Here is a 27,895-nt window from a genome sequence, read left to right on the forward strand (position 1 = left end):
ACCAAGTGGTCTGAGAGCTCCAGCTCTATCCCTGAGGGGTGGGTTGGGGGCTTTGGGATCTTCCTTGTGGGTTGGACCAGGGAGGGTGGTAGGGATGGGAGAGGGAGAGCGCGTTCTGCCTCTGAGGGGCTGCCAAGCAGAAGGGCTAGACCGATGCCCTGTGTGTCAGGACAAACCCAGCCCTGGGTCGTGAGAAGTAGCAAGGGAGGTCAGGGTGGGCTCAATACCACAACTCACCCTCACTGAGCTTTCCAGAGTGGAGTCAGCTGCCCAGGGTGCTCCTTCTTAGGGGTGGTGTGCAGGCCAAGGCTTGGGGCCACCATCAGAGGAAGGGGATGTGGACACTGGGCAAGATGACCAGCCAGGTCTTCTTCCCCAAGATTCTGCAGTGATGATAACAGTAACCACAGTGAGCCCCCTCTGTGTGTATGCAACATCTAATTTCACTCCGAGAAGAAGGTGTGGTTATTATTCCTGTTTTACAGATGAGAAAACTGAGATCCTGGACAGTGAAGCAACCCGCCCAAATTCCTGCAGCTGGGAAACAGCCTGGTTCAGGCTGGCACTGAACCCATCTATCTGTTTGTCTGCAGAGCCTGCATTCTTATCTAAGATCCAGCCTGCTTCTAGCTATCTGGGGATTTATGATTCCAGAAGGATTAGGAAGCTAGGAGCCCACGATAAGCAGACCAGAGAGAGAGAGACAGAGAAAGACAGAGAGAGAGAGAGAGAGAGAGAGCGCGCGAGAGAGAGATTTATTTCCAGAGGCTTCAGTATTTTCTTTCAAGGCTCCAGCTGGTAATCATGAGATTTGCAGACTTTTTCCTTCTTAGGAAGCAGATTAGGAAGCTTGTCCACTTAAACTAAGTGGCCACAGTCCCTAAAGACATAGAAATCTAAAAGCAGCCCTGCGGGACACTCCCCAGAAATTACAGACTCGGGCTTTTTCAGAGACTGGTACTAATTAAAGGAGAATGCCACAGAGAGGGCCGTGACCGGAGCAAACACCCGCTGGCCTCCCACACGGTGCAATGCTTGAAGGTCCATTTTTACTTCTCGTCTGCAGGGTTGAAAGGCCCTACAGCTGCAGATCTTCAGATTTCAGCTTTCAAACTTCAAATTGTATCATTGTGAAAATTTGCTCAAAAAGCTTTATGTGTTGGGGGTGGGGGGAGGGTATAGCTCTGTGGTAGAGCGCATGCCTAACATGCACAAGGTCCTGGGTTCAATACGAGTACCTCCATGAAAAGTAAATAAAAATCTAATTACCTCCCCCTACCACGCCCCCCAAAAGAGCTTTATGTATGGAATTGTTATCCAGTCCAAACTCGTTCTGCTCACTGCACGACATGCCAATAAATCAGGAGATGAGGTATTGGGGCAAGGAATAGCGACTTTATTCAGAAAGCCAGCAGACCAAAAAGACGGCAGACTTATGTCCTGGAGAATTATCATCCCCAAGTCAGAATTCAGGCTCCTTTTATACTAAAAAGGCGAGGGGGTGTGATTTGTTGTTGCCAACTTCTTTGTGTCGAAATCCTTCGTTCTTGCAGCTGTCCATGTAGGTCAGGTCATGATGTTCCTGTTAACCTCCAAAAAGACAAATGTTATTCTCTGTTCTGCAACATTTTGTCTCTTTGTGAATGGGAAAGTGTTATACCCTTAAACGTCAGAGCTTGAAAATGAGCTATCCTGTCTATTTCAGGCTATAGGAACATTCTTTTACAAAAGGTGCAGAACCAGCATGACTAAGCACAGGAAACAGCACAGGTTTAGAGCTAAAGGAACTGATCTAATATGGAGTCAGGTTTGTTCTTCTCCATCCAGCATTAGGCGTGTGATGATCTTAAGTCTCACAGTAACCAGTAGGTATGTTACAATCCCCATGGTACAGATGAGGAAACTGAGTTGCACAGAAGAATCAGTTACTTTCCTCAGGCCATGTGGTTATTAAGTGGTGGAGGTGGACTTTGAATCCAGATCTGCTGAAGTCAAGAGCGTGGCTTAATACCTCTAGGCTGTAGGAAGAAGCCTGGTAGGTAAAACTATATGTTGAGCTGCCTTGGTTTGGCACATGAGCCTGTGCCCTCTGGAGCCCTTGGGGAACTTGGCCAGCACCAGAGAGCAGTTTAAAAAATTGGCAAGCAAGTCCAGTGTCCACCAACAGTCGAATGAATGACACTTGTGGTACAGCCGTACAATGGGATACTACTCAGTGAGAGGAAGAAACAAACTACTGATACCTTTATAATGTGGGTGAATGTCAAATTGTGCTGAGTGGAAAAAAACGACAAAAATGACTACTTTCTGTATGACTGTACTTATGTAAAAGTCTAGGAACTGCAAACTAATTGATACTGACAGAAAGCAGATCCATGGTTGCTTGGGGATGGAGGGAGGGGTGGGAAGGATTATCAAGGGTCCCAAAGAAAGTTTTCGAGGTGATAAATGTCACCACTCTCTTGATTGTGGTGATGGTTTCATGAGTGTGTATGTGCATATTTTAAAACTACATATATGCTTACATTGTGTGCCATTTATTGAATGAAATTATACCTCAATAAAGCTGTTTAAAAAAAACACTCAAAAATCAAAAACTTGTATTTAACAGGAGGCAGAGACAGGAGGTGACTTGCTCAAGCTCACTCAGAGTGGAGGGGCTCCCTTCACGGTCCACACAGTCACAGTGATGGACCCTCTCCCAAGTCCAGTCGCCGGGCTCTGCCTCCAGCTCCCTGGGGGCCAGTGTGGCTTCTCTCCAGCTGTGGGGATGTCAGCACCGGACAAGGTAAGGCTTCGGCCATGGGGTGGGGAGGTCAACAGACGCAAAGGTGGTGGGAGGTTCACCCCAGCAGTCCCAGGAACAGTGAGACCCAGGGTTGGCTCCAGGCTGCTCACACCAGGGACCTTTGAAAAAACGTAAACCTGCTAAAAGGATCAGACAAGGTGATCTCCTCTGTATGATTAACTCAATAAACACCTGCACACCTGCCAGGTATCTGGGTCTGTCCTGGTCCTACAGGGACCGGATGAAGGTGAATGACATTAGTGCAAGGGCAGGATGCACAATGAACAACCCCCAAGTGGCTGCCATTACACAGCCATCAGATATCCCCTCAGTGCCCGTTCTGTGTGGCCTGATTCTTGAGGACAGGACAGACACGTGGACAGGAAGCTCTGCCTCAAGACTGAAGCTAGTGGGATAAATGCTGTGAAGCCAAGAGGAGAAATAAATCACTTCCAGTTGTGGAGAGGTTCCATGGAGGCTGTGGTATGCAAGGGAGGGAAAGGAATTTGTACAGGGAGACAGGAGGTGGTGGGGAGGCAGGCAGGGATCATTCCACTTACGGGGGCAGCAGGAACAAAAGCATGGCACCTGGGAGACCCAGGAGGCGCGGCTGGCTGAGGGGAGGGCGGGAGAGGCTGGGAAGGTGGGCTGGGTCAGGTACTGGCGAAAGCACCGTGGTAACTTGCGGACACAACTGCTCCCCATTCCCACACAGTGCTGTGTGATCTCATTCGCTCCATCAGCTGGGCTGCTGGTGGGCGCGGGAGCTTCCTCAGCTCCTTGGGGGCCTCAAAGGACAGAACCCAGGACCTCGGCTGGAAACCTGGATTCCAGCAGGGCTGGGGGGTAGGGGTATGGAGAAGAGCCAAAGGAAAGGAACTCCTTCAAGGACCACTCGCCCTAAGAGGAACCAGCATCTCCACCCTGGGGCGTTCCCAGTGGGCCAGCCAGCCTGAACCAGGTCTCTTGGGAAGCTTGAAAATGGAAAAACTCGAGTTCAGACTCCCAGAGCCCACAGAAATGGTCTTCACCGGCTACGCGGATGGTCAGATCCAAAGGACACTGCCATCTTGTGGCAAAGAAGCCCAGATACCAGGAGGGTTGGGAGAGTCCCTGTGCCCCCAAGGGACCACAGAGGTAGAAATGGCTGAGACTTGTTTTAACACTCTCGTATCGGGACCCAAATTTTGCCTGCACACAGTTTAGAGTGGAAACAAAATCTTCCTTAAGGCCCCTGAGGTGCAAGTGTTGTGCATTGTACATATGAGGAAACCACCTCTGGAAAAGATGAGGTGACTGGTCCCTGAGGTCACAGGTGGCCAAGGCCAGGGCCAGGTCTCATCCCAGCTCCAGCAGGGCTTGTCCCCAGTCACTGCCCAGCAGATGGTCAGAGCAGCAATTCTCAACGTGTGGTCCCCGAGACCTTTCAGAAGGTACACGACGTCAAAACTTTTCCTGTAAGATGCCTTTTTCTTTCCCTTACAATCATGCAGTGAAGTTTCCAGAATCTAAATGCTGAACAATGATCTCATCTCGTCCTGATGGCTACTGGGATATGTGCTTGTGTATTTTTGTGTTTCAAAAATTCCTGTTTTAATTTCTAATATGGCATAACCCACATAACCGTAAGATCTTGGAGATACTCAGTAATTCTTTAAAGAGTAGAAAAGGATCCTAAGGTGAAAAAGTTTGAGAGCCACTGGTTTAAAGGAGTATTTTTTAAACAAAAAGCTACACAAACTAAAACATTCCTGCTGTTCTGATATAACTGAATCAACTCTGTGAGACACTGACTTTTAGGCTGACTGGAACTCTGCCATTTCTACAGATCTTTGATTAATTAAATACACACACAAAATATACGTGAATAGCGAATGTCCACTGGGTGGTATCTAACTGGCCGGCACTGCTCTGGGTGATTTACCTGTGCCGCCTCATGCAATCCCCACCATTTGCTGGTACAACTTCTATGCCCGTGGACAAGGAGCAGTCAAGTGCACAGCTTTGCAGTATGGAGCCTGGACTCTATCCCAGGCAGTCTGCCTTCACTGCCTCTTCCTTGTGTTCTAACTGCCTTAAGATTTTACATCCCTTAAATGCAATTCACTTGACAGAAAAAAGTTTTCCAAAATGTAGAGTCCAAGAAAATAGTGAAAAGAAAAGGGATCACCAATCTGACCCAACACCTTTACTTTATAGATGAGGAAAAGTGAGGCCCAGAGAGGGGAAGTGACTTGCAAAAGATCACACAGCAAAGAGTCAGAATCCACCGGGCCTCTAATGCCCAGTTGGGAGCTCTTAGAACTCCAACCTAAGCAAGCACTGAAATTATCTCCCTCACAGCAACATGTGAGCAGCACAGCAAATAAGCCAGTGACAATAAGAACACGCAAGAGACATCTCCAGTGAAAGCAGCTTGACTTCATTGCAGGGGAACTACAGAGCAGCAGGGTGAGTGAGGGTCTCTGCAGGAACTCCCATCGCTGAGCAGGACTGCCAGATCCTGGATCTGTCTGGAAGGCAGGAGAGGGTCAGCGTCCTGAAAGAGGTGGAACAAGGCGCCATCTGCTGTGCACATGGAGACATTACAAGAGCAGTAAAGGTTCACTAGGAGGCCGTTGTAGGGGTGAGGTGGGAAAGCTTGGTGCTAGAGCAGGATGAGAACCCCCACGTCCAGCCCAGCATGCTGCTCCAGTCAAGACTGTTATACTCAGTTTGCCCGGATCCCCTTGGCCTTGCTAAGCCGATGACCGCCGAGGCCCTCTTCTGGGAAACTCCCAGGGCTGCTGGGACAGCTGCCCTGGTCTGTTTCAATTTATACTGGGAAGGGAGCGAACAAAATCACGAGTAAACATCTCTGCCCAGAGCCAGATGATCAAGAGTTCACAACCAGTAAACGTTCTATCTTTGGTGCCCAAACCTGGCTTCAAATCAGTCATCAAAATCAGGGAAGCCTCATAAAACAGACTCAGAGACAGGCTGCCTGGGTGTGCAGGGTAAAGCTTGTTTGATCAGCGAGTGAGTCTCACCCAGTGCAGAGTATCTGCATCTCTGGGAGCCTTTCCGTACTACACATGGTTACTGACAGATGCACACATGAAATTCTGTGCTGCTGCAATCTGCTGTGAAGTTACATGGGGTGGGGATAGCAGGCCATAGAGGAAATGATGGCAGTGACTTGATGACAGCTGGATGTGGGTGGTGGGCACATGGAGATTCATTTTACTGCCCTACTTGCATAGGTTTGAAACTGCCTATAACAAAAAAAAGCTAAAATAAGTCGATTCTATGAGAACTACCCAGCTATAGAAAGGAATGAAGTACTTATACATGTTAAGTTTGGGTGAATCTTGAAAACATTATGCTGAGTGAAAGAAGCCAGACACCAAAGGTCACACGATGATTCCTTTTATGTGAGACATCCAGAATAGGTGAGTCCAGAGGGGACAGAAAGCAGATTAGTGATGGCCAGGGGATGGAGAGAGGGGGCAGTGGGAGTGACTGCTTAAATGTATACAGAAAGTTTTTCTAGGGTGATGAGAAGTTTTGCAGCTAGAGAGAAGTAGTAATTGCACTGAATACACGAAGTGCCAATGAATGGTACACTTTAAAATGGTTAACTGCATGTTGTGTGAATTTCATCTCAATTAAAAAAACATACTATGAGCAAAACACACATTAAGCTATGCATGGTTTGCAACTGGCAGGTTATTAGTTTTTTAGTTCAACAAAATTCACATGCTAAGGCCAGGAGTTTCCAATTCAGGGTGTCCACACTGGGGGTCCCCTATGTGTGTAGCCAGCTGAGGAAGTTTTTCCTCTTCCCTCCCTCCACCCTCCTTGTCACAGAGACCTTTATAAACATAATATTGCATGGAGGCCCAATATAAAACAGAGCTACTTGGGACAGATGGAAGGGCCCAGAGTCCCTCCCACCCACCCCCCCAAAAAACCTAGGGAAGCAGGAACCATGTGATGAACACCGGTATGGTGGAAACATTATTCTCCCTTTAAGGGTAATCCTTCATCTTCAGAGGGATTTCACAGTCACCCCCACAAGGCAGGAAAGCAGGGTAGAGGCTGCAGCTCCATTTTACAGATGGGAGGACTGAGTCTCAGGAATAAAAGTGTCCAAAGTCACAGTGTGAAATGAGGGCAGAGCTAAAATTAGAATCCTAGCATACTGCTTATTCATCCCAGATCATTCCCAAACATGGTTGTATCCATGGGCAGAAAGGGGACCAGGGAGCCAGACATACCTGACATCTCATGATTTGTACATGATGTCACCAGATACACAGGACACTCCCACAGCTCAGATTCGAATGCACATCTTTAGGAAAGAGGCTGTACCTGCAGGTCATTGTCAGTTGTAGCAGGCCTCTGCCTGGGGAGCTGAGGACCATGCACAGGGACAATGCTACCAGCCACTACAGAGCTCCAATTCAAGAGGCCGGACTCTCACCCTGCCCCTGCTACTCATCTGTGTGGGGCTGGTCCAGACACTGTCTCTCTCCAGGCCTCCTTTCTCTCAATTATGGTGAGAGTACTGAATAGCATCAGAGATGTGGCGATTGTAATTCATGCATGAAACGCACTATATGGGGTAGGAGGGCTGTGCTGTGGAGGATCCTGAGGCTGTGGCTGGGGACAGAGGGAAGGAATACTGGATGTGTGAGTCAAGTCTGCCCTGCTTCCACAGTGAAGGGTGCTGGCACAGTGCCACTGACTTGCCTTTCCAGATTGTGTAAAATCCAAGGGAACATCCAGCTAAACACGCTGCTGTTTTTTCTCTTTGTTTTTGTTGTTTTTCACTTTTAACAGCTTTATTGGAGGTGTAACTGACATGCTATACACAGATATATTTTAAGTGTGATAATTTGCAACTTATGAAATGAATATATCCACATACCATCACCCCACTCGAGATAATGAACATATCCAACCCAAAAGTTTCCTCCTGCCCCTTCGTAATCCTTCCCTCCAGCCTCTCCTTGCCACCCCACATCATCAGGCAGTCACGGATCTGCTTTGGTTGCAACAGATAACTTTGCATCTTTTTAGAATTTTATTCATACGGTATAGTCTCTTTTTTCCTGGCTCCTTTCACTCACTAGAAGTGAGATGCATGGCTGATGGTATTCAGCTGTATGGCTGTACCACAATTTGTTTATTCACCTGGTGATGGACACTGGGTTGTTTTCAGTTTTTGGCTATTACAAGCAAAGCTGCTATCAGTATTTACATACAGGTCTTCACATGGACACGTCCTTTCCATTTCTCTTGGGTAAATACCTCACAGAGGAATGGCTGGCTTTTCAGAAACTACCAAATTGAGCACGCTGTTGCTTTTGCACCAGTCTGGGCAGAGGGCATGCTCAAGAAGTGGATAACGGTTCCAAGTGGGGACAGAGGCCAAGGAGAAATAACTTACCTGGTCACTGCACAGGACCACAAGACCCAGGGCGTAAGTGTCACCTCTGATGGGACAGTTAACTTGGCACAGCAAAAGCCACACTGCTCAAGGCCATATGCTCTAAACTTAAACCCTGCTGCTGATGAAATGTACCCCCAAGTCATAGAGGGGTCCCTGGGATACATCATGCAGTGCTCAGTCTACTCACAGGGGGGCTGAAAGGAGCCCCTGAGCTTGTCATTTGCGTTTGGTAATGACATATCTCGTTGAGGTGCCGGGGCCTCACTCACCTGCCACTTTGGTCCATCCTGCAAGCCAGGGGCCTGGGCCTTCACTACTTGGGGCCGAGGTAGGAAACAGCCTTTCCTGTTTTCCCTAGGGTCTCCAGCAGAGTGTCCACGCTGTGCTTGGAGTCGACGCAGACCTTCTTGTTGGGCAGGTCAATGTCAAACTGAACTCCTGCAGGAAGAGCAAGTAGGGGTGGGGAGGGGGGAGATGCTCCCAGTCAGGCTCCTGAATTATTCACAACCACCCTCCTCTTTCCTCTAGACCAGGGATCAGCAAACTTCTCCTGAAAAGGACCAGAGAGCATATGTTCTAGGCACGGTGGGCTGCACGAACTCTGCTGCATAGTCTTCTGTGTATTGTCTTTACAACCGTATAAAAATGTAAGAGACCACTCTCCGCTGCCCAAAAACAGGCTGTGGGCTAGACTGGGCCCAAGAGCTGTAGTTTGCCCATCCCTGCTCTAGACCAGGGCTTCTGTTAAGTTTCTTTCTTAGTTGCAGAAGTAATACAGACAAACCATTAAAAAAAAAGGAGGGGGGCAAACATTTCTGAATAAAATTTAAAATTGTAAGGGGCCCCCTACTATTTCCTACCTCTCAGGATCACTGTGAACAGCAGGGCCCCTGCCCAGTCTTTCTCTGATGGACAAATGGGAAGTAATTTCCCGAAGTGGCATCATACTATGTAAACGGGTCTTACTGTATTTCACTTTCCAATGTCCAGGATGTCTTGCCATCTCAGTACATACAGACTTACTTCATTCTTTTTTTTAACAGCTACCCCATATTCCCCACTGTGGATGACCCACACATCTCAATCTCCCACTGAAGGATACTGAGATTGCTTCCAATTTCTCACTATTATCACAACAGCGCTATAGTAAACATACTTGAACGCATCTTAGGAAACTTGTGAAAATATGCCTATACCATGAATTCATAGAATGAAAACTGTGGGGCAACAGATTGGCATGTTTCAAATGTAGCATAGATTTTGCAAAACTGCACCCCTAAAGGGCCGTGCCCTTTTAAAGCCCCCTAGTGGCACACAGGAATATGTGGAATGGGTCTCGCTGAGACAACAGAATACAGACAGGAGGCCCCTGACAGGTCTCAGGCCTGGCTTCACCATGGACTGGCTGGGTCCTGCCCATCACAGGCCTCGGTTTCCCCATCGGTTACATGAAGGAGTTGGGGTCGGCCAGCCCTCATGGGCTTTCCAGTTCAAGTATGCCCAGTGCTGCCTATCTGTGGCCCCATCAGCTCAGACAACCCTTCTGACCTTTCTCAGGATGCCATCCAAGTGGAGAGAAGAGTGGAAGATGGGTAGAAACTCATCCGAGCTCAAAGGCAAATCCTCCAGCACTAGCAAAGGGGCCTCAAGAAGCACAGGGCACAGGACTTAGTCCTGCCCTTGGACTCTGTACCAAATGGATACTGGGGGTGGGGGAGTACAGTGGATCCTGGCTGTACTCTGGGCTCTGTCTTTTGGTTTAGATGTGTCTCCCTCCTCTTTGGAATAAATATTTGAGTGGCATCAGAGAGCTGCAAGACCCTCTGGGATCACATGACCCAGTGGATTTCAAGCTGTGTGCCCTGAAGCCCGCAAGTGTCCTGGAGCCGGCAAGAGCGAAAGCAGGCCTGCCCTCCCTTCACCCAGAGCAGCCACTTGTATAGCAGAGTTCCATGCTGAAAGCATCCACAGCAAAGCTGAGAGACGGACGTTCCCAGAGCGCAGCTGGGGAAGGCCGGCCCCGGGGAGAGGAGGCCATGGTCACACGGCGGGTGGGCAGCCAGGTACTTCCCACTGTTTCAGATTCTTTCAAGTTCAGATCTCAGTTACAGTCTAAAACCAGCCATGGACTCACTCCCTGTGGGACTGTGAGCAAGTTTCTTCCCCTCCCAGGCCCTGGTGTCAACATCCTCCATTCCTCAGGCAGCAAGTACGGCTCAGAGGACTGCAGTGAGTGCTAATGAGATGACATCCACGTGAAAATCCGTGGCAAATTGGGTGTTATTATTATCTACGGTTTTAAAAATGAACATCTTAGAAGACTGACTGCCCTAGCACCACCAGAATCTGATCACAGGTCTGTCATGGAACCCCAGGACCAGACCCCAGCCTGAGAACTGAGGGGGCTGGAGGACAATAATGGTTTTCTGTGTCCAAAAGAGGGACTTCAGGAGTTCTGCACATGACTGATCCAATATTTCTTACAGTCTTAAAGCTTTTAAAATCTTAATTGAAAATGACAGTCAAACATTTCCATAACAAAAGTTACCACACTGCAGATGAGCAGGACTGCCAACATATTAACTAGTACTGCCGGGGTTCTGCTGTGGCCAAATTCTAGCTCTGCCACTTACTGGCTGTGTGATCGCGATAAGTTAGTTAACCTCTCTGAACTTCAGTTCCCTCCTGCTTGAAATGGAGGCACTCAAAGAAGCTCCCTGAAATGTTTGTGGTGAGGATTAAATGACGTGCTCCACAGAAGCCACTGAGCAGAGTACTTGGCACATGCTCAATATTCAATACATTTTGGTTTTATTATTATCAGCCCTGTCTGCATGCATTTGAACAAGATATAAGTGTATGGGTGTCCCTACCCTGCCCCTCACCACAGGCCACTCACTCACCTCCCAGCTTGTTGAGGACCCGAGTGACTGCATTAGAGCAGCCTTCGCAGGTCATGTCCACGGAGAACTCGTGCTTCTGAAACAAAAGGGACCATGAGCCAAGTCCTGCAGAGGGGCCCCCACACCCCACTCACAGGCCAAGACAGAGGGCAGGGAGTCAGCAGGATCGGCTATGGGCTGCCTCTCCCATAGGCTGTTTCTGAGCCCCACTCTCTTCAGCTGCACAGTGGAGTAACTGAGAGCTTCTGTATCTCGCAGACTGTGTGTTAAAGGAGAGAATCCCTACGAATCTTCCAGTGGTGTCCAGCGCACAGCGAGGAGAATCACCTGGGGAGTTAACTTAAGATGTTGGTTTCTAGTCTCACCTTCAAAATCCTGATTCTCCAGCTAGGGGGTTGCCTCAGGATCACTAATAACTGATGTGGGTGGGCCCCATACTCTGAGCAATGTTGATCTGCTGTCTTATTTATGCATCAGAAGATCATTTTCTGCATTAGAATCACCTGGGAGTTTGCAACAATGATAGGTTCTGATCAGCAAGCCTGCGCAGGGGCCTTTTAATGGCCAGTAAGCTGCCCTGGTGAATCTGAAATACTGAGACCACTGCCCGAGCAACTCAGAGGCAGCACCTGAGTCCTGGGAAGGGAAAGGATTTGCCTGCGCGCCCAGCGAGCTGCAGCTGGGCCGGTCAGGGAACCCAGGCTCCTGGACTCTCCATGTGGCCCAACATCCTACAGTCTCCAGGATAGCCAACCAACCTGACGGCAAGCTCCCAGATGATGAGGCTTTGTTCAGTTCACTGCTGCACCCTCAATACTGGGAATACTGCCTGGCACAGAGTAGGTGCTTAACACATTTTGTTGAGTGAATAGATGATTAACACAGCTGGTGGAAGACTTCTGGGTCCTTCCTTTGCTTTCAAAGATGACTTATGCCAATACTTCCTTTATGTTAAATCTCTGGAACAAGACCTGGCTTCAGATCCCAGCTCTGGTGGCACTTAGTGGTCACTGTGTGACCATGAGTAAGTTACTTAACTCCTCTGTGTCTTGGTTTCTGTAGCTGCAAAAATGGGATGAGAGTCCCTCCCCAGGTTGGTGAATGGGGTGAACATAGGATTTTAAGCATGGTAAGCAGCATGCAAGATGGCCCAGCGATCTCAGACTCCTGGTTATTTATGCCCTTGAACAGTCCCATTCTACAATGTCTCATGGTTGGCCTGTGTGTCCAGAGAATATGGCTGACGTGACGTTAAATGCCCTCTGAGGGTAAGTCAGAAAAAACACCGTGGCTCCTGCCTTACTCTCTCTCTGGGGTCATTCACTCTGGAGGAAGCTGGCTTCCCTCACGCAACCCTACGGAGAGATGCACATGGTGAGGAACTGAGTCCTCCAGCCAACAGCCGTGTGACAGCACCATCTTGGAAGCAGAGCCGCCTTCAAATGACCACAGCCCTGGACACATCTTCACTGCAGCTTCATGAGAGACCCTGAGCCAGAACACCAGCTAAGCAGCTTCCAGACTGCTGACTCTCAGAAACTGTGAGTTAAATTTGTTGTTTTAAACCACTAAGTTTGGGGGTAATTACTCAGAAACAATAGATAATTAATGTTAGGAAAAGAGACTGGAGCCTAGTCGTAGGTTCTGGGGTAAAAAGTTAGCTGTTGGATTATCATTATTAGTTTGTTCTACTTCCTGCTTTTCTGTCCCTTTAAAAAAGCTTGGCTACATTTTTCATGGAGCATTTCAAATCTATTACTTCAACTGGAATTCGGAGCACAGCACTGTATCTGATTGGAAGACCTCAGGCAAAATCCCTGCCCTTAAGGGCCCCAGTCCCCTTTTCCATACCAAAAAGCCATTAGCCAATTCAGTTTTCTCAGCCCCGGTGCACATAAGAATCATGGGGAGACTTGGGGACCGTGCAGCCCTGCAGGCAGCTGCCTCAGTCGGCTCTGTAGCTCTGGGTGGGCCCCAGGACTCTCCATTTTTAACCCCCTGGGGTGAGACAGGGAGGCAAAACCACACACCTGAGACAAACTGGTCTAAGTGGCTTCTCAAGCTCTTTCCAAGTCTCGAAACATCTTTGGGTCTGGATTATTATCATGCTGTACAGGAGAAACTGAGGCCAAGAGTTAAGCAGCTTGGTTTTCCAATGCTGAATTACCTAACCATCAAGACCAGGAACCCCGGGGGCGGGGTATAGCTCAGTGATAGAGCGCATGCTTAGCATGCGTGAGGTCCTGGGTTTAATCTCCAGTTCTTTCCCCCTCTCTCTATATATAAACACACACACACACACACACACACACACACACACATAAACTATATATATAAATAAATAAACCTAATAACCCCCCCCCCCCAAAAAAAGATCAGTAGACCATTACTTTATTCAGGCCAAATCTGCAAAATCTGCTTTAAGAAAACGGTTTCTAGCGAGGATTCCAAAGTCTTGTCCTTAACGTGTGGTATCTCAGATGAATGGTATCAGCATCACCTGGGAGCTTGCAGAAATGCAGAATCTCAGATCCCACCCCAGGTCTCCTGAAGCAGAATCCTCATTTTTAACAAGACACCCAGTTTATTCCTGCCCACGTTATACTTTGACGTTCTATTCTAGAACAAAAATTGGCAGATTCCAGCTTGCCTGCGACCTGATTTTATATAGTTTTACTGGAACATAACTAAGTTATTCGTTTACTTTCATACTACAATGGCAGAGTTGAGTGGTTGGAACAGACCATATGGTTCCAAACTTATCTACTATCCTTAGGTATTTACTATCTGGCCTTTAGAGAAAAAGTTTGCTGACTCCTGCTCTAGAATAATCTTATCATCTGTCTGGTGGGGAGGGTATAGCTCAGTGGTAGATTGCACACCTAGCATGTACAAAGTCCTAGGTTCAATTCCGAGTACCTCCATTGAACAATAAATAAGAAAATAAACCTAATTACCTCCCCATCATAAAAATTTAAAAATTAAAAAACAAACAAAAAGAATAACCTTATCTTCAGTGTGTTGCACCTGTACACGCATCCAAAGCTTTAACGGTTTGCAAGGCCAATGTAAAACCCAAATCTACTGAATGCTCACTATTTGCAATGCTCTTTATATAGTATCTAAGTCAGCCCTCACCCAGTCTAGAAAGGGAGCTAATCACCCTACTATATTCAGGAGAAAACTGAGGTTCCAAGGGTTAACGCAGCTGCCCAGTCACGTGCTGAGGCTACGGTGTGAACCCAGGCTTTTCTGGGTCCAAGGACACCCTGCTGGTTTTGGACCAGCAGATAGGGCTGCCACATGCCATAACTATGACTCTTAGCAGAGCCCTGAGATGGGAATGGCTTGTGAAGTTTTTGCTTCCCAAGGACCTAAGGTCAACAGAGCTCTAGAGCTCTCTGTCGTAGGCTACAGAGAGCAGGTCTCCTTTCATCCTTCAGGGTACAGAGGTCAGAGGCTTCCAGGGTGGCAACTGTTACAATTCAGTGCTTTCTCCACCACTGGGTTGCAAAAAGTAAATGGACAGAGTAATTCTTTACAGAGAATCCCCAAACCAGCCCCACTTTTTACTCTGCACAAACCCAGCCCCTCAGAGCCTCTGCTCTGTCGCTTATAAAACAGGTCCCATAAAGTAGATGAAAGGGCCCAGTTGTCTGCGCAGTTCTTTAACAGAATCTCAGAACTGGAAGGGCAGAAATAGAACGGGTCACGTTGCCCAGCCTCCCTCCCCTCTTTACGAAATTCTTTCTCCAATATCCGGGACATTCAGTCTTTGAACACCCTGATGGTTGGGAATATGGGAACATAGTAATGTGAGAGTACCTACTATGTACCAGGCATTGTCCATGAATTATCTTGTTTAATCATCACAACAACTTCATGAGGTAGGCATTATTATTATCCTCTATTTTCCCCAAATTTTGGGGGGGGATTAGGTTTATTTATTTTAATGTTTTTTTTTTTTAATGGAGGTACTGGGGATTGAACCCAGGACCTTGTGCGTGCTAAGCACATGCTCTACTACTGAGCTCTACCCTCCCCCCCATTATTATCCCTCCTTTACAGATGAGGTTAGGTCACTCGCTCAGGGTGACACAGCTGGTTAGTGAGTAGCAGGGCCTACACTGGATATAGTGCCCGAAGCCTAAAATCTCACCCACTGTGGTCCTTGTTAAAATTGAGTTGAAACCTGCCTGCCTACAGTTCTACCCTACTTGTCCTAGGTATACACAGAGCTACCATTTCTTGGGGACTAGCTACGTCAGTGGCTGGTGCTATGTATTTTACTGGCATTTTTTCCAGTTAATATTAACGACAGTCCTGTGAGGTCAGTTTTAATCCCCATTTTACAGGTGAGGAAATCAAGGCACCACAGGTATAGCAGCTTGCCTGAGCACCCAGTTGGCAAGCTGGGGCACAGATTTTTCAAAGAGGTTTCTGAGATTCCTAGTGTTTGTCTGAGAAACCTCTCCGGAGACACACTCTCCCTCTTCCAGTTTCGGTGACAGTCACTTGACTAATACTCTTTCACCTTCAGCTGTTCATCTCGTGATATGGTGCCAAGTGCCCTCTTCATTCTGATCATCCAATCTGGTGGGTCTTTTACTTGTCAAAATCTCCGGAAGTGAACGCAGACTTGAGCGACCCTCAAGCTGGCCTTCCCCTCACAGCCATCTCCCGCAAAAACCCAGTAGCCTCCACCATCCTGGTCCCAGGGTGATAAATGCTGTCCTCTAACATTGCCACAGGTAGATTTGTTCAACTGGGAGGGCTGATGTCAGGTTCTTTGTCCATACTTTGTGTTGTCTGAGGATTTGTCTCAAGGCACCTGGCAAGACCCAAGGGAAGTGACACCTGAGATGTTTGTGGCCTGACCCAGGGGGCCTCTGGCTCACCTGTCAGCTCCCCCAAGCTAGGCTGCTAAGACACAGGGCACCTGCAGGACACCTCTGGGTACCTAGTTGGAGCAAAGCCATAAAACTAGGCACCCCGGGGGATGTCATGTGCTAAACACATGAGTCCATTCAGGATCTCCGAGATGCAACTGAGACCAGAGCTTCCTCCTAAGCCGGTATGACTAGTTTGTTGGGCATCTGGCATGTGCTCAGGCCAGGAGAGACGGGAGCCTGAAGATAAGGGGCTTAATCCTGGCCACACCCAACTCCCAACACTACCTGAATAAAAGACTGGGCTTTTAATTTTTTTAATCTGCAAAAGGCCTTAGTTTTTTTACCTACAAAATGAGGCCATGAGCAACCGTGCATAATTGACCATAAGACTGATTGAGCTGCTAAGGTGGGCTAAGACCTGCTCATTCCTTCCCCAAACTCTGCCACTGGCAACTGGTGACTTTGGGCAGGTCCCTGAACCTCTCTGGAGCTCATGGGTTCAGGTTCATAAAGTGACATAGGAAAGGTTAAAAGCACTGTCTCCACTCAGTGTCGCCCAATGCTGACCTGAAAGAGTGGGCAGGGGAAGGGAAGAAAAACGCGGATTTCTTAACACTTGCCCTGTCCGAGAGACAATAGCCACCCCATCCCCCTCTTTCAGGCCAGCTCCCCGGGAAGGGACCTTCAGGTGAAAGGCGCAGGGACCAGGCATCCCAGTTCTGACTCGCCACCAACTCCCTGTGTGATCTCGGGTGACTCTCTGCCCCTCTCTAGGTCTCAGTTACCCCGTCTATGCATGGAAGGTTTGGGCTTGTACTCGCTTGGAGGCCTTGCACCTTCGATGTTCTGAAGCCTGACTCTGAGATAAAACGCCCTTTGGATCCGATTTTGCAAGGGGTAGAAGAAGCTGGGGGCTGAGTGGAGAAGGGTGAGAAGAGGGGCAACAGCTCCGGCCGCGTCCTGAGCACCTGAAGAGCGACCTCTGGCCAAGCGGCGGTGCAGGCGAGGCGCCAGCCGGAGGCCCCGGGTCCGCGCGGGGCGGGGGCAGCGCGACCACTTACCGGCATGACTGAGGTGGTGGCGGCAGTGGCGGCGGCGACGCCTTCCCCCGCTGTGAGCGCTGGCGCGACTGTGCTTCCGGGTGTGGGCGCCTGCAGGAGCGGCCCTCCGCTCCCGGCCCCGCCCCTCCGGCCTCTCGGGCGGGCAGCTGCCTGAAGGCGATTGGCGTGTCTGCCTCCTTCCGGCCGGGGCGGGGCCTCTGGACACCAGCCGCGTCTGAGGGAGGCGGTGGGAGGGACGCAGGGCTCGTCTGCCTTGCCTGTTGGCCACGTTTAGGACGGCTGCTCCATGCCAGGCTTAGACAAGGGGCTGGGAATACGGGAACCTGTGGTGAACTGGACAGACCCCGTCCCTCCCTAAAGGGACAATCTCATTTATTCGCTCAGTCAATATTTATTGATTACCAGCCATGGGCCGGCACTGTACTAGGCATCCAGGGTGCAGTAGTGGAAAGATACAGCCTAGTAGGGAGCCAGGGACGCAGGCAATGATAATGCAGTGTTAAAAGAGCTGTGTCATGGGAGCATAGAAAGGATCTCTAACTCAGAACGGAGGGAGTGGGGGCGGTTCATGAAGAGAGGAGGAAATTAAAGGGGGAAAGTACTCATTCATCTGAAGACGGAATAGGGGCTATTTGGGAAGGAGGGAGGCAGAAGGAATAGCATGCAAGAGTTGAAAGACACGAGAGGGTATTGCTGGGGAGGCAGAGATATTAAGACTGAGAGGCAGGCACAGAGAGAGATGGAGAAATGAAGCTACACTTGAGACCCACGGCCATGAGTGAAGGCAAAAGGAGGCAGAGATGCTCTAGGACACTTAGAAAAACAGGCATACCAAGATGCAGAACTTCAGACACACACACACACACACACACACACACACACACACACACACACACACACACACACACACAGTACCAGGATGGTTCTGTCCTTGGAATATCCAAGGACTTTTTTGGGGGGGTGGGGGGGTCCGTCTTAGTAGTTTGAAAAGTCTTTCGTCAAAGAAAAGAAAAAAATCTCTCGTCAATAGAACTACTTGGGAAGCTTACTAAAAACTCAGATTTTTAGCTTCTCCCTAGATGCGCTGTCCCCTAATATCCAGGTATACTTTTAGTCCCCCTCCTCCTCCTAGTTTGGAGAACCACTCATTGAAGAAAACTATAGTCTTAATACATGGAATCCTTTTGAGAAAGTGTGCTGGTTGTTGATTTACTATCTCTTAGCTCCAATTCATCCTTTGTGCCTGCTTGTGAAAATCTTGACCTTTGAAACAATGTTTTTCCTTTGCCTGATGGCAGGATGGTAAACTTTGCCAGTAAAGGCTCTGGAGAGACACTGGAGGAGGAAAGGTTTTCCTTTCGGATTCCAGCATGCTCACTCTCCCGGCTCTTGCAGTACCTGTGATTGGCCTCTGCGCCCTTCTGAGGACAGCTTCCCTGACACGAGGCCAGGTATACAGGGACCAGCACCCAGCACCTTCTCCCAATACCTGCCCAGCTTACATGCTTTCATAGCACAGTAAGTCCAGTGAGATGATTCTCTGTGAGCAGCTTTCTCCAGCATCCTAGAGGGCAGTTTTCCAGCCTAGAGGATGAATTTCTAGCAAGTTCCACCAGCATGGCACCATAGCCACTCCCCTGCCATTCAGTAAGCCACAAGGCTTGGATCTTGGCCTGGGTGTGTGAGGTGCAGGATTCTTCTTTGGCCACTCCATTTTACTATTTAATGCTGTCAGCAGTGGCTGCTCCCCGTATCTGCTACTCCTATATTCTTGAGTTCTCTTTACTTCATACTAATCCCTCATTACTATAGCCCCGTTACAGCCTTTAAATTCTCCTTATTCAAATTATGGTGTGGTTTCTCTCTCCTGTTTGGACCCAGACTGATTCAGAAAGTGACGAGTTGCCTACTTCAATTTAGAGAAGAGGATCGTGATTCCACCCTTGGCCCAAGTTCAAGGAAAACAAAATAGAAGGGTTAAGTCTAGGTGTGGACCAGTCGTGGACTCACACTGGCCCTGGATGACTAGGCCCACCAGCATGGTGAGTGGAAGGGGCATGGATATTACAGCCCATCTCTACCTGCACAGGCTGCCATGAGAAAGTATCACTGACTGGGTGACTTAAGCAACAGAAAGTTATTTCTCACATTTCTCATGGTTCTAGAGACAGAAGTCCAAGATCACGGTGCCAGCTGATTTGGTTTCTGGTGAGAGTTCTCTTCCTGGCTGGCAGATAGCTGCCTTCTTGCTGTGTTCTCCCAGGGTAGAGCCAGCTAGCTCTGGTATCTCCTTCTCCTCTTATAAAGAGCACCAGCTCTATCGAATTAGAGCCCCATTCTTAAGACCTCATTTAACCATTATCACTTCCTCATAGGCCCTGTCTCCAAACGCAGTCACATTGGGGGTTTAGGGTGTCAACCATGAATTTTGGGGGAAACACATTTCAGTCCACAGCAGAGCCGTGTAGACCAGAGTTTGAATCTTAGCCCTATCATTTGCCAGCTGTATAACCTTGGACAAATAACTTTACCTCTCTAAGCCTCTACAGCCTCAATTATAAAAGGGGATAGATAAGATAACTGTACAGTTTTTTATCTGAACCTTTAGAGGGTGAAAGAGGATGCCATTAATAATGATGCCGAGACAATGGGCATATACCATGACTGTTCCAGGGCTTAGAGTTCCCTCAAAGAAACCCACTCTGAAGTATTGTTTGGAGGAATAAATAAGGTAACGTATGCAAACTCCCTAGCATATTGCTTGGCACAAGGTAGGCATCAAAAAATATTAGAAGTCTTCTAATTTGCTAGGATCTCTGCTGGCCCCCTGACACGGGGTCTCCCCCTACTGGCAAAATGCACACGTTAACCCTCCACCCCATCCCTACCTGCCAGGCACTTTCTAAATTAGGGAGGCGCGGAGGGAGAGAGAGAGACCAGTGAAGGTAGCCCTGGAAACATCTGTACACTGGAGCTGCGGAAAGCAAGATCACTGCGGGGGGCAGAGGAGGAGTAAAGGAAAGGCAGAGGAAGAGAGACTAGCTCAGAGAATTGAGGAGGAGTGGGTTAAGCAGAGAGAGCACACTTTAACGAGAAGCAGCATTATGAAAACTCATTAGAGATAACAAATGAGTACCTATCAAAGAAGAGAGGGAAATGTACAGGATTATAGTTCCTATATATGAATGTATACATCGATTCCACTTATTGACATAAAAATAAGCCTGAAATGAACTACAGCAAATGTTACTAGAAGTTATCTTGGTGGGTTGCAGGATTACAGGCAAAATCCCAGCATATTGTTTTTAAAATTTCAAATAGCACAGAAGGATACACAGGGAAAAAGTCAGTCTCCATCCTACCCTAATCCCCCTTTTTTAAACAAAAGACATACTATACACAGTTTTGCACCCTGCTTTTCTCACTTTACAAAATATCTTAGAGATTATTCTTTAGTAGTACAGATCAATCACCTTCGTTCTTTTTGTTTTTTAATCTATTTTTTAGTTGAAGTAGAGTTGATTTACAATATTGTTAGTTTCAGGTATACAGCAAAGTGATTCAGGTATGTATATATCCTAATACATATGTTCCTTGTTTTAGTCTTTTCCATTCTAGTTTATTATAAGATATTGAATACAGTTCCCTGTGCTATACAGTAAATCCTCATTGTTTATCTATTTTATATATGGTAGTGGGCATCCATTAATCCCATACTCCCGGTTTATCCCTCCCCTACCTTCATTCTTTTTAGCACTACGTTGTGTTCTATTATTCAGTTGTACTTATTTATAACTTATTTAACCAGTCCCTATGGCAGAAACCTTTGGTTGGTTGATCCAGGACTCATTTCCAGTCTTTTTACTCTAGTTACTGTAGAGGCTGGAATCCCTGAATACTTGCTTTCCCATCTTCTCTTGCAGCCAAATATGCCCATACGATATGACTTAGGCCAATAAATCAAAAGCAGGAGTCCGCTGGGAGGCTTCTCGAAAGGCTCTCGCTTTCCTTATAAAGGGAACAGATATTACTCCTTTCCCCTCCCCGCCTAGAATGCTGGTATGATGTCTAGAGCAACCAGGAGGGAAATGCCAAGAGCATCACAGAGATGCTGGTTCTGACTGTGTGCTTGCTGAACCGGTGCCACCCTCAGCTTGCCTCCAGACTTGTCAGGTCAGAAATGCAAGCCCACCTTTTATTTCAGCTACTGCTACTCAGACTTCCTGTTTGTTACTTGCCGCTGACACATTCCTGATACAGTTTCCCACCAATGGACTTACAGGTTGCTTCCAATCTGTTAATGCTGAAAACGATGATGTACAGACAATCCATACACACACATCTTTGCTTAACATTTTGTGTAGAATAAATTCCTACATGTGGGATGGGTGTTCATTTTAAATTTTGATATAGCCAGATTGCCTCTCAGAGAAGTTTTATCAGCTACACTTTCCTCTCTCCAGACCTCTGTGTATTATTCTTACTTGCTCCAATATTTAGGTGAGTTTTGTTTTCTTTTTAAATCTTTTCTTTGTCATGCCTTCTATAACGAATATGTATGAAAAGAATCATGGGGAAACATTTTTAAAAAGCAGAGTGCAGGAATTCCAAGTTCCAGACTGCCCAGCAGTCTCATTACTAGCCTTGACAGCCTGGGTAAGTGATTTCATCACTAAACCAGCAGGCCTGGGAAATGGGCCCTTTCTGGCTGTTGTTACGAGGATAGGATTGTATAGACTATGGTCATGTGTAGTGGTGGGTTCTCAGACAGTGCCTGGTACCTTCCTCCAGGGATACCGTACCTCTGGACCCCACATACTGGAGTGACCCTTTGGTGGATGCTGGGGTTAAGCTTTGCAAAGAAAGGCCTTTATAGCTGCTGCCTACTCCCGCCAGGAGACCAAGTGTCTATTTTCTGTGTTATAATCCAGGTATGCAGTAGCTGCTTCACTGCTTTATCCACTGAGGAACCCTTAGCCTAGGATCAAAGGCTAGGGCTTAAAGGACCTTCAGAGAAACCTAGGCATGAGAAGAGAGGGCTGCAAAGCCAAGGGAGCTTGGGCTGCAGGCTTGGGAGAGAGAGCAGAGCATCCAGCAGAGTTGCAAATTGGTGGATCTGGCCTGTAGACATACCTTATTCAGGTCCTAAAGGGTTCAAAATATTTTTGGAGTAGTTGACCACATGTAAGAATGCTGAGTGTGGTTGTACAACATTGTGAATGTACTTTGTGCCACTGAATTGTGTACTTCACAATGGTTAGAGTGGTAAATTTTACGCTCTGTATATTTTACCACAATTAAAAAAAATCTCTTTGTAGAATGGCATGTAAAATTTGTTGCTTCTTTTTTTTACAAGAACTAAAAAAAGCATTTAAAAAATTAAAATTCCAAATAAAGTTGACAAAAGGAATGAACTCAGTTATAGTCCACTTAGAAAGAATACTTCATTGCATTTTTTTAAGTGGGAGCAAAACATTTTTATATCGCTAATAAAATGTTTTAAAAAAAAACACTGAGTGATGTCATATGATGACCCTGGTTTTGATTATCTCCTGAAAAACTGGAAGATCTGGAAACCCATCTGTAATTGGCAGGATAGGCCAGGTAATGCTGTGGTAACAAATAGTCCCCAGGCCTAAATGGCTTCAAACAACAGGTTTCTGTCTCCCTCATGCCATATGCCCATCACAGGTTGGCCATCTTAGAGGAATGGCTCTGTGCAAACTGTTTTTGTCCAGGGATCCAGGTCAAGGGAGATTATCCATAGGGGGCAACAACGAATTTTGGGGGAGGGGTGGGGAGGGAAGACCTCAGCAAATAATCACCAGCTCCAAAGACTGCCTGGAGATCTGTGTCACTTCTGCTTGTGTCGTTTTGGTCAAAGCAGAGCACATGGTCATGTGTATCTTTAAAGGAGGCAGGAAGGTATAACCCTGCCAGGCACCTGGAGAAGGACAAACAGCAATGTCAGAAAACAACACTAGTGACTGCCTGGGACTCTTTAGACAAGACATGAGCTCTTTGGGCCACCACTGTCCCCAGCCCACCTTAGCGGACTCCCAGCACTGCATCAAAAAGTCAGAGGATGTCTGTCCATCCTCATGCTCCTTTATTCTCTACCAGACAACTGTAGGCTTCCAAGATTTAAAGCTGTGTTCAGTGAGACAGTCCAGACAAACCTGTGTTCAATTCTTGACTGTTCTGGACAGTTAACCTTCCAAACCTCGGTTTCTTTCCCTGTAAAATAAAGATAATAATTAGACCTACCTTCATAGTGCTGTTGTGAGAAATAAGACAAGGCTCACAAAATACTCAGGTCAGTGCCTGGTACCTAAAAGCACTCAGAAGCTACTCTGAGGGTTCCGACAAGTTATTATTTAAATCATGTAATAAACGAAAAGTTTCTTAATGTAACAAAAACTTTAAAATAATACAAAGTAAAAGTCTCCTTCAAACCCTTCTGGCACTGTCTTCCACGGAGGTAGTAATTACTGTCAGATTGCTGTCCATCTTTCCCGATACTTCCCTATGCATTTACAAACACTGATAAACACATGCAAATAATAAGTGTTGCTATTTTTTAAGCATATATGACATACTGTAGATAATTTGCAAGATGCTTTTTTAAATTAATATGCTTTGGGTATTTATACTATATAATATTATAATGTATACTTTAAAAATGTGAACATATGGGTATATAAATACACACATATATACACATATAAACTAGCTTAAGCTTTAAAATTACTACATAAAATGCTCTAGTATGGATATACTATTGTAAATTTAGATATTCTTTTATTAATGTTTAGATTACTCTTCAGTATTACAAACAATGCTATAAAGAAACTCTTTGCTCACTGTATGCATGTGGGAGTGTTTCTTCAGAGTGGATATAAAAAAGTAGAATTTCTGGGTCATAGGGTGTATGGATTTTAATTTTAACAGATGCTTTCAAATAGCCCTCAGAATGGCTATGCCAGCTTATATTCTCTACTAGTAGTATATGAGAATAACTATTTTTCCACACCCCTGTCTCTCCCTCCCTCCCTCTTTCTTTCTCTCTCTCTCTCTCTCTCCCTCTCTCTCTCTCTCTCTCTCTCTCTCTCTATATATATATATATATATATATACATATATATATATATATATATTTTTTTTTTTTTTTTTTTACGAAAGGGGACGGTGGTTGCTGCACAGTTCAGGAATCGAACCTGAGGCCTCCCAGGTGGCAGGTGAGATTCTACCATTGAACCACCCGTGAACCAACATTTGATTTTAGCAAATTATCATTTTCACAATTTGATGAGTGAACAGTTATTTAACTTCTTTTTGACTCGGTCTCCTTGTGTTGAACTGAGCAGTTTGAGGATTAGATGCCCTATCATATATATTTTTTTACTGTTCCTTTCTTCCTTATTTGGCTTTGGGTTTAGAATGATATTAATCTGAATTTGAATACCAGCTATGCCACTTTTAAGCTTCATGACCTTGGGCCAGTCATTTAACCTTTCTGAGCCATGGTTTCTACTGCTGTAAAACTGAGTTAATACTTTGCAGAGTTTGTGTGAAGAGGGACTCACACACTTTGCATAGAGCACCATGCCTATCACGTAGTAGGTGCTTGGTACTTGCAATGTTATTTGAACTTCAAGTTTCTGTCCCTCTTCTAAGCCACAGGAAGGGAAGACGCCTAGGTCTGTAGGTAGTACCAGAGTGTGCTCTTTCGCAAAGAGCTTTGGCTGCAGATTACCAGGATTTGCTATGGATTCCAGAACTCTCAAACTGCCTGGAAAGCTGTCTATGCAGCAATACCTAGTGCCATGCCTGAGAAAAGGAAAGAAAATCCCAGCCTCTCAGGTTTTCTGAGGAGGGCGTCCGTGCCCTTTTCTCTACTTGGGCTGTATTGTCTTTCCCTGGGCAGTACTGATGAGTGGGTAAAAGAACATAGACTGGAAGTGAGAGAGTCCTAGTTTCTAGCCCTCACTGTGTGACCTTGGACAAGTTGCTTAACATCTCTGAGCCTGTTTCTGAGACATGGGGAATAGTGTTGTTGTGAATGTTAAATGAGATGATCTTTGTAGAGAACGTTAGCAAGGTGCCTGGCTTACGATCAGAGTATGAAGAGGTGATGTATTTGCAGACAGTCAATGCTGCAGGAGGGAGGGATCCAATTAGGCATGCATTTCTAAGCCAGAAAAAGGTCTCTTTGGATCTTTGTATGATTTTTGTAAGGTAAAGAGCTAAAGAAAAGAGGTTAGCAGTCTTGGAGGGAGGCAGATTAAAACTCTGATGCCTCATTTTTAAAACCCCTCGTAAAGGAGTAATGTGTATCCCATCCTGTTTGTTTTCAGATCAAAGTTTCCATGTGCGTGGTTCCTCATATCACTATTAAAAGCTATACTTGACATTAAATTTTTGAAAAATACATGCACATATTTAAAGAAATTATACACTACTAAAGGGTAATGTGAATGAATGAAAACTAAGCCTTTCTCCTACCCTGGCCCAATTTCACGTCCCTGTTAGCAGTCATTAACAGCAATCATTAATAGTTTCTCCTTCCAAATATAACCTGTGCATATACAGCAGAACCATACAGGAATGTGCATACATAACTATGACAATACAGTATATCTTAATAAAAATAATCGCCCTATGATGTCCCTCCTTTTTCATTTTTCCCATCTTCATTTATTGATATCCCTTGGAGATCTTTATAACCATACACATAGATCCACCTCATTTTCTCTATGGTTGCATGACAGTCCACTGTAAGAGTGTCTTGTATGGTAGCATTGTAATCACCCAGTCCTATAGCTGGACATTTGGGTTACTTCCTGTCTCTACTACAGGTTGTGCTACAATGAATATTATTACACTGGGTTTTTGATCATAGGTAGGAGTTTAACAGTTAAAGATACATATAAGCATATATTTGTAATCACCGTTTCCGAATGATCAGCTGTGTTTGGGAAACACTCATTCAGATGATATTTTTAGGATCATTCCTTATGTGTCACACCATCTTTGCACTCTCCCCACAAAACTGTATTTCCTGGGGTCTTGCCCATACTTCTTTCCACCCTGATTTTCAGAGCTTTGGGGAGACCTGGCAGAAAGAGAAGGGTAAAGTAGTATACTGGAGGGGTTTGCAGATTTTGGTTGGCAGTAGAAAGACCCATAGAAGGTCAGGGACTCTGCCTTAGGTAACTCGACCAGGGTTTCTCACCACTGGTACTATTGACTTTTTGGCCTGCCTGGTCATGGGGGCTCTCCTGTGAGTCCCCGGCCTCCATCCACAAGCCTGTAGCCCCTCTACCAGGTTGTGAAAAGATCACGTGTCTCCTAGGGGCAAAATCTCCACCTCCCCAACCTTGAGAGCCAATGTTTCAGACTATTCCATGGTGGTAAATTACTCACTGAACATTGTCTAAATATCTAGCATCTTGGTCCCCAGGGTTTGTGATCTGAGTGGGGAAACGACTGCAAGCAGATAGGTTAGGGAGTTTCTGGAGAAAGAGAACCAGGAATGGCTTTTTTCACACGAGAGAACCCATTTTTGACCTAAGCCATTTTGTGATCTAAGCCTGGCTACGATGCTTGCCCTTGAACAGGTCAGTGATCTTAAGGGAACAAAGGAATGCAGGAACACAAAGAAGGCAGTCAAAAAGTAGTACTGTGACAGAGTAGAGTCCTAGTTCCTCGTCAAAGGATATACATAATACTATATTTTTGAATTCTGCAGGAACTAAGGCCCCCACCCAGGTGGAGGATGAATGATGATGTTGACCTTCCTGACTGACTACAGTCAACTAAGACTGGGGCTCTATCAACCTTTGCCCCGATTCTACGCTGAATTCTCCTCTGCTCAAGCCCTTTCATGAATGTGCAAGTACCCTTAGCCTAAAACTTCCCGTTTTGCTGTTCGGGGAGACACTGCTTTGAGAAAAGATCTCTGGTGTTCTCTTTACATGCTGCAAGTAATCTTTCCTTCTCCCGCGTTGGCTTGGTTGTGTCTTTTGGCTAGATACCCACCAAGAGGTGAACCGTTTTCATGTAACATGACCACAGGAGGATGCCAACTTGCTCTCTCCTGTGGAAGACAGTCAACAGCCACCTGAGGGATCCTGTCCCCATTCGCCCTCTGATCATCCATTTCCTCTTCCTTCTTTTCTTCCTGCCTCTCATTACACAACACAGTACATGAACACAGTCTCATTGTAACACTTTCAGATAATGCATTAACTTTATCACTCCCAACCGGGGGGAATCCCGAGGGGGGAATGACTGTGTTTTAAATTTAGAACTTTTCCTATGCACTCACATACCCATTTTAACATATAGAAATCAGGATTTTTGTTTTTTGTTTTTAACATAAATAGGAATTCGCTATATGTTTTTGTTGAACTTGATTTTTTTAAGTTAACAACTCAATTAACAACTGGAAACTGGCCCATTACCTATATAGTTCCACCTCATTCTTTTTAAACTGCTGCATAGTATTCTATACTATGTGCATATCACCAGTTAAATCAGTTTGCAAATTGATAAGCAATTATGTTTTCAGTTTTAAAAAAATTTCTAACAAAGCTAACAATGCTGTAATACACACAGTACGTGCCTCTTGGTAAAGAAATGTAGCTATCAAGGAAGCAGGGGGCTATACACAATTTTAACAGAAATTGCCAAACAACTTTACAAAAAAGAGCTGTATCACTTAAAATTCCCTCCAAATGTGATTAAGACTACCAAGCTGTGCATTTGAAGGTTTGCCAATCTGCTCTTATTAGCTTTTCAATTTGGAAAGT

At 46.2% G+C, this 27,895-nt stretch overlaps 1 protein-coding gene and 1 long non-coding RNA gene across 8 annotated transcripts; one reads left to right on the forward strand and one right to left on the reverse strand.

Annotated features, from left to right (window-relative positions):
- Nucleotides 1–1,373: 1,373 nt before the first annotated feature.
- On the reverse strand, nucleotides 1,374–17,235 carry ATOX1 (antioxidant 1 copper chaperone). 7 transcript variants are annotated; one of them, XM_032477152.1, is made up of 4 exons: nucleotides 17,082–17,234; nucleotides 11,129–11,204; nucleotides 8,495–8,663; nucleotides 1,374–1,582 (listed from the first exon to the last, which is right to left on the reverse strand). In XM_032477152.1, exons 1-3 carry the CDS (start codon nucleotides 17,085–17,087, stop codon nucleotides 8,539–8,541), a joined length of 207 nt encoding a protein of 68 aa, XP_032333043.1. In that variant the 5' UTR covers nucleotides 17,088–17,234; the 3' UTR covers nucleotides 1,374–1,582; nucleotides 8,495–8,538. The 7 variants fall into 7 exon arrangements, with proteins under 7 accessions (XP_032333043.1, XP_032333044.1, XP_032333047.1 ...); XM_032477153.1 differs by having other exon boundaries at nucleotides 1,374–1,590; XM_032477156.1 differs by lacking the exon at nucleotides 1,374–1,582 and adding an exon at nucleotides 1,606–2,907 and having other exon boundaries at nucleotides 17,082–17,235.
- LOC116662785 lies at nucleotides 12,243–27,682 on the forward strand. The gene is made up of 3 exons (XR_004318832.1): nucleotides 12,243–12,669; nucleotides 24,264–24,319; nucleotides 26,833–27,682. It is a non-coding gene; the product is annotated as an uncharacterized LOC116662785 (long non-coding RNA).
- Nucleotides 27,683–27,895: the final 213 nt, after the last annotated feature.

The sequence above is a fragment of the Camelus ferus genome, chromosome 3 (genome assembly GCF_009834535.1).
Source record: "Camelus ferus isolate YT-003-E chromosome 3, BCGSAC_Cfer_1.0, whole genome shotgun sequence".
Lineage (NCBI taxonomy): Eukaryota > Metazoa > Chordata > Mammalia > Artiodactyla > Camelidae > Camelus > Camelus ferus.

What these genes read in the sequence shown, in the direction of transcription:
- ATOX1 (XM_032477152.1), bottom strand. An exon ending in GGTCCTCAACAAGCTGGGAG is followed by an intron (nt 8,664 to 11,128) that starts GTGAGTGAGTGG and finishes CTCTTCCTGCAG; the next exon opens with GAGTTCAGTTTGACATTGAC.